This window comes from Quercus suber, unplaced genomic scaffold (genome assembly GCF_002906115.3).
Source record: "Quercus suber isolate HL8 unplaced genomic scaffold, Cork oak 2.0 scaffold_472, whole genome shotgun sequence".
Classification (NCBI taxonomy): domain Eukaryota; kingdom Viridiplantae; phylum Streptophyta; class Magnoliopsida; order Fagales; family Fagaceae; genus Quercus; species Quercus suber.
In genome coordinates this window covers 174,099-185,266 of record NW_027069923.1, presented here as the reverse complement: position 1 = coordinate 185,266, position 11,168 = coordinate 174,099, and the positions used below count along the sequence as shown (strand labels likewise).

The following is an 11,168-nucleotide window of genomic DNA, read 5'->3' as shown; positions in this document are numbered from 1 at the left end:
GCTGTATGTGAACAAGACTGAAGAAGATAATTGTTTGATGAAAAAACGGGTTAAGTATTTGATATTTATAGTGCAATATGTGGTGCAAAAGCCCTATGGGAGTTTCACTATCAATTTGATAGTAATGGTGATTCCAAGATGGCGTATACGGTATTGGTCTTGTTGTTAGAATTTGACTTTGTCAATAGGACAAGTTCCTGTCATTGTTCCGTTCTTTGAATAAGGTATTTGTGCATTTGTTCTGTTCTTGTAGAGGCTGCTTATAACAGTTGGTACATAAATTATAATCATTATTCAAGTAGCCGCATCAGACTAATGTGGAAAATTTTGTAATCAAAATTTCGAAATTGCATTCTTCCAAGAGTGGTTACATATTAAGCAAAGCAACGGTAAGTTACACGTGCAATTTTGCAAACAGTGGCTAAGCTATGGAAACAAACTATATATATAACATGTTTTAAACAAGTTATCCAACCCGGTCCATAAGGGATTTATAAATTTTTCAGTATAGTGCATTGCATAAGCTTTTCATCATTTACTCTAGCATGGAAGGTTGGCCGCGCATGTACATTAATCGAGTTGCAAAAACATACTTGAACAATTAAGCTCACTATATAAAGAAAAAATGATACTAAAAATACTACAACTTTTAAAAATTTTCATCACAAAAAATGTAATTCTGACATTCATTTATTATATTTTTTATTACATTTTTTTTAAATCCACTAATTACATTCATTGTCATAGCAATTTATAAAAGTTATATAATAATTTTGTAGCAGCTTTAACATTTTCCATTAAAAAATAAAATAAAAAACGAAAGAGAGAAAGAGACAGCAAGGTCAAAATAACACATTAAATGAACACAGTCCATGAGAGTATTTATTTCACTAGTTGATTTTATCTTCTTTTTTAATATTTCTTTATTATTTTGTTTAATGAATAAATTTAACAAATAAATGAATGATTTGTTTAGCACTCGCATTAAACTAAATATGCTTAAGGCTTAAGTGTATGGAAAAATCACACCATACATAGCCAGCCAGTGTATGTGGTTTTTTCAATAAATTAAACTAGATAACTCTTCTGGCCAGGGACGGAACATGTACAAGGTGAGGTTTTTTTTTTAAATATTAAATAGTAGGTATATACTTTAAGATTTTAGAAAGTAAGCCCAAGAAAAATTATATTTGCCCTCCTCGACTTCAAATCCTAATTCCGTCCCTACTTCCGGCACCATAACCAAAATTGAGTTTAATTATAAAATTTTATCCTTGACTTAGTCAATTTACCAATATCAAGTTGTTAAAATTATAGTAGTCTTTATTAAGTTGATCTGGATCAATTAATTTAACGACTTTTGCTTTGATGGTTTCTTGATGCCTTCATGCAGATAACTCCTGCAAGCTTCCTTAGACCAAAACAACGTATTATGGGAAACAAGTCGTCACTGACACTGCCATGATTTGCGCTCCCAAGTTAATTAAGGAAGTGGTCCGATTTCCCAAGGTCAAGCATATCTGCTTTGACTCCCAATTTGTCCAACTTTCTATTTTTTGAGTCTTGATAACTTGCCAAATCAAACCTCTTTTCATCTAAAAAATTACTATTGAAAGTAGCAATTTTCTGTGATTAGCAATGCAAAATAATAATAATAATTTGTCTATATCCTGCCGAACTTTAATACTATCTATAACAATCTATATAAATCCAAAGCAGATTGACTTTTGATTGACTTTATGATATTATGTCACATTACTTTCAAGGTCTTTGCTAAAATATATGGTTTCATGTATAGAGAAACACATAATAAATGTCTATAGCTACCATAATAAAAAATTAATTATATTAAGTTAATTTTTCTATTCATTGCATGGACTACTGACTAGTTTTATATTAGTGTCATGGAAACCATTTTGAAGAACCACCATCCACTATGTTATTGAGTACCATTTAAGTTTATATTTATATGCGTTCTTTTGAAAATTATTTAACAAGACCCATCTCAAGAACCTTGTAACTTAATTAATTGGCATCTCATGATATTTATAGTAGAGAGTCTAAATAAATCCAAGATTCAAATCTCACTCTATTATTTATTGGAGCAATCTAAAAAATATGGGGGATAAATGATTTTTTACATGATATAAACAATTAAATATAATGCAACATCATATATTATATATATATATATAATATATATCTCTCTCTCTCTCTCTCTCTCTCTTTAGATTCCTCAAAATTTTAAATTTTAAGCAAAAAAAGATTCCTCTCATAATAAATTTTTTTATCAATTAATTGATTTAATACAAATTTTGAAAAAATTATAACATTTAAATATAAATAAGCACATTATAGTTAAATTATAAATAAAAAAATGATAAATAAAAAAAGGAGGCCATGCACAGCCTCATCAACCCAAAAATAATGCTTCTTACAAATGTTTTCCATAAAGTCGTGGCCTTGTTCATCTTGCAATCTGCATCCCTTTATTACTCTCTCCTATCAGAAAAGTCATGCAACTATGGTCCCAACTATGGTTCCAAATAGAATCAAAAAACCCTAATCCAAGAAGACTTGTACAAGACAAGATTTGGTTCCAAATATGCTGGGTATTGGTTCCAGGATGAATTCATGACTACTATTATCTATTTAGTGATTTTTTTTTTTTTTTTTTTTAAGTATAAGGACAAAAAAAAAAATATTCATGCAAGCTATAGGGACAAATCAAACAATATTTTAGCATATACTTTCATGCTTTAACATGGTAACAGAATCACATTTCGATAACCGTCACTAGATTTCATGTTGCCACTATCAACCATCGCTCAACTAAGTTGTTGACCACCTCCGCCGTTGGCCGCCATTGTCCAACAATATTCAGTCATTGTTTTTACCCAAACATGGAAATTTTCCACTTCAATTTTTTTTTTCTTTTGTAGATTTCTATCTTCGAGTCTGTTTTCCTATTTGAAGATCCCAAGTCACACAGTTTAACCCATCAATCATTCTTTTTTTTAGGTTTAATTTATGCAAAATTTGTCAACTCTCTCACGTGCTTCATTACAGTGGCATGCTCTGCTAATATTCTTTAGGCCGCCAATGTGACTGTCCTTTAATCATAGCATCCACTATCTGGCCATTGGTGCACCCTTTTGTAGGCCTTGTAGCCATCGTCATCACTATTTGCTGTCATCTCTAGCATTTTGCACAAGTTATTCTACATTGTGGCTAGCCTATTTTACAAATAATCTAGTCACTCATGGTCACATATTCACAAGCTTGGATTTCAATTTCAATGCATCTTCAGGTTTTATCTTGAGTTTGAGAGATGATGTTGACCGTAACATACATATTACATTTAGCATAAGTTCATGTCCTTGATTTGTTAAAACCAAATAACATTATTTGTCGTGGGGTTTACCATGTGGTGATGGCAGTGTTTTTCTAGTTGTTGCAGTAGAGATTGGTTGGGGGACTTTTTTTTTTGGTTGAAGTTATTATAATGGGTTGTATTCTAAAAATAAAATTTGAAATATTGAGTATATTGTAAAATAGTATGATATAATAAATAAATTGGCTTTTTAGATAGTAAAATAGCATTTTTTTTCACAATTTTGGATGTTAATACTCTAATAGCGTGTCTCGGAGAAAGTTTGATAATGACTTAATTAATTAATACTTGCCCACTAGGTTAATTACTGAACCTTGGTCAATGCCAACACATGCGGTAGTCCATTTGTACGAGAGAATGTCCATAAATGATCTTTAAAGAAAACCAAATTTTTCCGGGAGGCAAAATTCATGGTCATAAAAAGCTAACACCGAGTAGTGGAAATGACAGTCCAATTGGGTGAGTTAGTATATCTTTCCAGAGGGAGCAGGAGAGTGTGGGAATAAAACTGTTGGGATCTCAGCTCTATACAATATGTAAGTATATTTCTAATCATTTCAACAAAATAAAATAAAAAATTGGTGAAAATAAATTATAATCCTCTTTATTTTCTTTATTTATATGCCCATTGAAACTATGGGCTATACAATGAGAGATAATTCTCTTCTCAGGAGTAGGGTGCAAGTGAAACTTGATCCCAATTTTACCAACAAGGCTAGTTGGCATTAATTATTTTCTTCAAATCCATATATAAAATCTAAACAAGCATAGGTACTTAATTAAAAGATAAAAGAACACAAATGGTGCTCCTAGGCTCCTAGCAAGTAAGATTATCGCCTGGAGCAACACCAAGTTGGTTACAATATTGAGTGTAGTATTGGACACGGGCTTGGACAGCACCGGAATTTCCACCATTGCATTCAATGGCACCATTGATGGCTCGAATGGTTGCACCAAAACCTTGGCTTACGACTGGACGAACATTGGTCATCCAAAACCACAAGGCGGTCTTAAAAGAAACAGTCACGTCTGTAGCAACAGTTTCAGGAGAGTTTAATAAGTCAATTCCAATGCTAGTTCCGGCTGCCCCGTAATTGTAATTCCATGTTAACTGAAGTGGTCCACGGCCAAAGTATTTTTTGTTAGCATTGCATGGATACTGTGTGTTACTCTCGTCACAGTAGTCTTGTGAAGCACCATTAATCTCCTCTATGTAGCAAAAATCTGCCCAAAGATAAACATTAAGTTTTGCATTACCTGTATTTAAACTATGAATTAAATAGCTCAAAAATCTCTTTCTAGAATGCACAAATCCGTACGACTATAAGGAAAAGTTGCATAGTAAAAAATAAAGTAGAAAATATAGACACGCCCTTTAATTCTTTTGTTATAACTTTATGAAAATTAGCTCTAAAATTAAAAGGATATTAACCTTTAAAAGTATAATATGATAAATCAGAAATTATCAATAATGATCTATATGAAAATATATTCAATCGTGTTATATATTATATATTATATTTTTTAATTAATTAATTAAAAATTTTAGAGAATGATGATTTGAACCATAGTTATTCTTATAAAAGAAATCAAAAAAATACTTCTCATCTACAAGGATTTTGGTGTATACTATATATTATGCAATTCAATTATAACCTAAATGCAAAATAATTATTATCTAACTCCTAACAAAATTATAAAAATATAACCAACATAATATTATTGTAATTATTATTATAGATTAGATATAGTAATTAGTTACTTAATATGACATTAACTAAATTGGATATTGTGGGTGTTTTGTGGCATGCACCTTATTGTATATGTCAGCATGCATATGATATCTAATAAATTAATTAAATATATATTAGGATAGAGAAATATCTTACGTCCAGTCTCATGAGTAACATGAGCAAAGAAAGCTGCAATTTCACGCTTGGAATCATCTGCAGAACCAAGATTTCCAAATTGATTATACGAATTGAGAGCATCAAGAAAACCTGCTCTTGTGTAGAAGTTCTTCCCTGCACAGCTTGCATCAGCCTGATTAATTATCCCATTAAAAAAATCTTGGGTCACAATATCAGCTACAGAACCACCATTAGTAGTAGGTGTAGTAGGTGTAGTAGGTGATCCCGAAGTACAAGGACCTTCTTTGCAGCCCGGGCCACAATAGTCATTGCCGGTGCCACAATAGCCGAATTGGCTGCAGCATAGGTTTGCTGCACAACCACAATTTTGACCATTCACAGATCCAGGCACAAATCCGGCTAGGATTCCGACTAGAACAAGGATTAGTATATTCTTTTTCACACTAAGTGCAACCATCTTGGGAAGTTTTGTATGTAGATAAAGAATGAAAAAGATAATGTGTGATGAAAAAGAAGATTGAGCATTTGATATTTATAGTGCAATATGTGGTGCAAAAACTCTATGGATGGAGTTCTTACTTTCAATTTGATAATGGCGATTTCAAGATGGCGTATACGGTATGGATCTTGCTGTTCAAATTTGACTTTGTCAACAGGACAAGTACCGGTCATTGTGCCGTTCTTGAATAAGGTAATCGTGCATTTTTTTCTGTTCTTGTAGAGGCTGCTTATGACTTTTATACCAAAATTCTAATCATTATCCAAGTAATATTAGACTTTAAATGTGGAAAATTTTGCAACCAAAATTTCCAAATTGCATTCTTCCAAGAGTAAAGGGTTACTGGTTCAGCAAAAGATTGGTAATTTACATGTTCATTTTTAAACCAAATGCTAAACCCTGGAAACAAACTACACATTATTGTTGGGTGCACTGACACCCTTGGATTCCAGCCCACATGCATTGTCAAAGCTCATTTATGATCTTCCTTTCAAAAGTCTTCAACTCTGCCATGCCTCTTAATGAGCTTGCTTCCTCAAGCTTCCAAAGTCAGCTTTTGGTTTAATGCAAAGCCGAGCAAGTGTGTGAAACACGCTGAGGAGAAAAGAAGAAAAAGAAAAGAAAGGCTATTCAGCCTTGAGTGGTGAGCTGAAACAGAGAGCCATATTCGAACATATTTGTATGAGTCCTAGAGCAAAAACACAAAGAGATATTCAGCCACTTGAGAGGTGTAGTCCGTTTAAAGAGATAGAATAAAACACAGTGAGAGTATGAGGGAGTGGAAAAGAAAAATGAGACATTTTTTTTTCCTTGCTCAAGTTACATACAAGGAAGATAAATTGGTGGAGTTCTCATGGAATTTTTGACTGCTACAACCGTGGAAAGTTGGAGTATTCGGAGGAAGATTTTGCTACTGACTTTGTGGTGAGATTGTATTTACTCATTTAAATTTATTTGTTGTATATCCAATTTATTGTAGACACAAGTTTAGCATAAACTTAATAGTTGTAATCTTTATTTCATAGTGGATATTTTTCGGAGCTGCCTCATGGTTTTTCCCTCTACACTAGAGGATTTTTCACGTAAGATTTGGTATTCTTGTGTAGTTGTGTTTATGTGGTGCTTATTGAAATTTTTTTTTTGTTTCCATAATATTGCTATTACTTGGTAGTCATTAATTTTAATTCACACATAGACATTGAGAGGATTAGGTTTTAATTCAATCCTACTCCTTAGAGCATTCCCATCAGGTGTGCTATGTCAAATACCATTTTACCACATCAAAACCTGCTTTATCAATTTTAAGACATCATTTTACAATTTACCGTTCATCACATCTTTTATTTTTCAATTCTATACATTAAAATAATATATACAAATATTAAAATAACATTTAAAAAAACCAATCATAAATGTATTCCCGTCGCCACTCCCACCCTCACCATAGCCCACCACTAATACAAACCCACCACCACATCCCACCATGGTTACAAACCCATCACTACCAACCAAAATCAACCAATCACTATTATAAAAATTGCCACAAGTACCGAGAGAGAGAGAGAGAGAGAGAGAGAGAGAGAGAGAGAGAGAGAGAGAGAGAGAGAGAGAGAGAGAGAGAGAGAGAGAGAGAGAGAGAGAGAGAGAGAGAGAGAGAAAAAATTTTTTTTTTTTTTTTTTTTTTTAAATACCACTCATCTACAAGGATTTTGGTGTATACTATATATTATGCAATTCAAAAATAACCTAAATGCAAATTAATTATTATCTAACTTATAACAAAATTATAAAAACATAACCAACAGAATATTATTGTAATTATTATTATAGATTAGATATAGTAATTAGTTACTTAATATGACATTAACTAAATTGGATGTTATGGATGTTTTGTGGCATGCGTCTTATTGTATATGTCAGCATGCGTATGAGATGTAGCAAATTAATTAAAATATATGTTAGGATAGAGAATTATCTTACGTCCTGTCTCATGAGTAACATGAGCAAAGAAAGCTGCAATTTCACGCTTGGAATCATCTGCAGAACCAAGATTTCCAAATTGATTATACGAATTGAGAGCATCAAGAAAACCTGCTCTTGTGTAGAAATTCTTCCCTGCACAGCTTGCATCAGCCTGATTAATTATCCCATTAAAGAAATCTTGTGTCACAATATCAGCTACAGATTGACCCTTCACATATCCAGGCACAAATCCGGCTACGATTCCAACTAGAACAAGGATTAGTAGATTCTTTTTCACACTAAGTGCAACCATCTTGGGAAGTTTTGTATGTGGATAAAGAATGAAAAAGATAATGTGTGATGAAAAACAGGATTGCGCATTTGATATTTATAGTGCAATATGTGGTGCAAAAACTCTATGGATGGAGTTCTTACTTTCAATTTGATAATGGTGATTTCAAGATGGCGTATACGGTATGGGTCTTGCTATTCAAATTTGACTTTGTCAACTTTGAATACGGTAATTGTTCATTTTTTCTGTTCTTGTAGAGGCTGCTTATGACTGTTATACCAAAATTCTAATCATTATCCAAGACATGTTATACTGATGTGGAAAATTTTGCAACCAAAATTTCCAAATTGCATTCTTCCAAGAGTACTGGTTACTGGTTATTTGGTTCAGCAAAAGATTGGTAATTTACATGTTCAATTTTTAAACCAAATGCTAAACTACGGAAACAAACTACACATAAGTAAATGTTTTGAACAAGCTATCCTACTTCTTAAGGTGTTGAAAATTTTTAAGTATAGTACATATCTAAGGTTTTCGTCTACTCTAGTCACTAGCCCGCCAAGTTAGTTGGCCTTACTTGTACGTTAATTAATCAAGTTGCCTAAACATTCATGAACATTTGAGCAAGCCGTATAAAAAATTAAATGAGAACTATGAGACTATTTCTTTTACTTGATAAATTTATCTTCTTTTTTGAAATATATTTCTTAATGAATGATTTGTTTAGCACTAGCATTAAGCTAAGTGTACGGCAAAATCACACCACACGTAGCCAGTGTACGCAGTTTTTTCTATAAATTAAACTAGATAAATCTTTCACCGTAACCAAAACTAAGATTAATTATAAAATTTAATCCATGACTTAGTCATATTAGTATATTACCAATATCAAATTGTTAAAATTATAGTAGTCGATCTTTATTATGTTGAACTGGATCAATTAATTTAACGACTTTTGCTTTGATGGTTTCTTATTGCCTTCATGCAGATAACTCCTGCAAACTTCCTAGGACCAAAATATAGTTAAATTTATCTTCTTTTTTAATTCTTTTTTTTTTTAATGAATGAATTGAATGAATAATTTGTTTAGCACTAGCATTAAACTAAGTATGCTTTAGGCTTAAGTTTATGGCAAAATCACACCACATTTAGCCAGTGTAAGTGGTTTTTTTTATAAATTAAACTAGATAAATCTTCCGCCATGATTTGCGCTTCCAAATTAAGAAAGTGATCCAATTTCGCAAGGTCAAGCATATCTGCTTTGACTCCCAATTAGTCCAACTTTCTAGCTTTGGAGTCTTGACAACTTGCCAAACCTAAACTCTTTTCATCTAGAAAGCTATTGAACTCCTTTCATAAAAACATCCCTGGTGATGCACAGAGTTAATAAATGCCTATAACTACCATAATTATAAAATTCCTGCTTAGACAAATAATAATAATAATAATAATAATAATAATAACAACAAGAGGGAAAAATTATATTAAGTTAAATTTTTATATGCATTGCATCCATAAATTAATGTAAAACTATTTTAGAAACCACCATCCACTATGTTATTGAGTACTATTTATGTTAGTTTATATTCATATGCATTCTTTTATAAATTATTAAACAAGACTCACGTCAAGAATATTATTACTCAATTGGTTGACATCTCTAATATTTCCAATGGAGATATTTAGGATTCAAAAATCCTCCTCTACCCATTCTTGAAGCAAACAAGTAAAGATAAGGGGGATAAATGATTTTACATGATATAAATAGAATGTAACATCATAAACACATTTAAATTCCTCAAAATTTAACAGCAACAAATGATTCCTCTCCTAATTTTATTAATTAATTGATTTAATTCAAATTTTAAAATAACTATAAAAGTTAATTATAAATAACCAAATTATAGTTAAGATTAAAAAAAGAAAGCCGTGCATAACCAATGAGTCCTAAGACTATCACCAAGAGATTTTTAGTTCATCAACCGCAAATAATGCCTCTTTCAAAGGTTTTCTATAAAGTCGTGGCCTTCTTAATCCAGTAATCTGCATTCCTCTATTACTCTCTCTCATCCCCAAAAATTCATGCAACCATACCGAAGAATTTCCCCATTTCAATTCCCAAAAGTCACTATTCCTGCTTCTATTCTATACTATGGCCCATATGCTACGTACCGAGCTAGATACGTGCATCCTTCTTAAACTAATACCTATAAGGTTATAACTAACATTTTACTATATAGAAAAAGAGGGACCTTTTCTTGTTTTCTTTTTTCTTTTCTTTTTTGAGTTTGTTTGTGGTGTAATGGAGTAGTAATTATGTTGTTAGTTTGTTACCCCTTATGGTATATATGGGTTAAAAATTTGTAAGGTAGTTTTGTCTTTTCGTTTCAATACAATTTTTAAGCCTAATTATGTGTTTCAATTACTATTTTACCCCCAAAGATACGGATGTGCTAAAAATTTGTGATGTTTTTATAGTCCTTTCATTTCTTTTATGATCTGCTTGAAAGGATAGTTTTAGTGCTTATATATATGTGTGTGTGTGTGTGTGACGGGCAATACATTTACCAAGGACAAAGTATATTTAATTCAGAACAGTCATGGAATGGTAATATTGTTGTCCTCAGGTTTAGTCCTAGATAGGGGTTATAGGTGATTTGTCCGTCTAGAAAAAATCCCTCTTTCAATCCAGGGGCTTCGTGGCTTTATATAATTAGCCAAGATGTATCCGAACCCTACATTTGGAGAGTTAGGATTGGATTCTCTGATACTTGTCCCATCAGGGCCTTACTAGAAGGTTTTTACACTGAGGTATGAGCTACATGGAATTGTGTATACTAATCATAAGTTATTTTCTCATTAATGCGGCCAGCTAAGTGGTTGCAATGCATTTAATGCAGAGGGGATGGCTATTTTATCCCTCATCTTTCCTTTCTTCCTTGTTCAGTGCCAAGTAACTCTTTTCACCCTCGGCTGCACCCAACTTACTTTAGCTTTGGTTCTTGGCTTGCTGAGAGTAAGTTGGTGTCCTCGGAGTCCTCATCTACTGTAGTATTTCTACCTTTGCACAAGGTCGCTAGTATTTTTCCAAGGACATTTTGCTGATGTTTCCCGAGGTTCGCTTCCTCGGTACTATACTTAATCACTTTA

The 11,168-nt window shown here is 32.3% G+C and overlaps 2 protein-coding genes across 2 annotated transcripts; both read right to left on the bottom strand.

Moving 5' to 3' along the window:
* Positions 1 to 3,995: 3,995 nt before the first annotated feature.
* On the bottom strand, positions 3,996 to 5,808 carry LOC111999187 (endochitinase EP3). The gene is made up of 2 exons (XM_024031303.2): positions 5,284 to 5,808; positions 3,996 to 4,618 (listed from the first exon to the last, which is right to left on the bottom strand). The coding sequence occupies exons 1-2, from the start codon at positions 5,720 to 5,722 to the stop codon at positions 4,212 to 4,214; spliced, it is 846 nt and encodes a 281-aa protein (XP_023887071.2). The 5' UTR covers positions 5,723 to 5,808; the 3' UTR covers positions 3,996 to 4,211.
* Positions 5,809 to 6,390: 582 nt separating this feature from the next.
* Positions 6,391 to 8,039, bottom strand: LOC111999188 (endochitinase EP3-like). Its single transcript, XM_065762747.1, has 2 exons — positions 7,745 to 8,039; positions 6,391 to 6,452 (listed from the first exon to the last, which is right to left on the bottom strand). Exons 1-2 carry the CDS (start codon positions 8,037 to 8,039, stop codon positions 6,391 to 6,393), a joined length of 357 nt encoding a protein of 118 aa, XP_065618819.1.
* Positions 8,040 to 11,168: the final 3,129 nt, after the last annotated feature.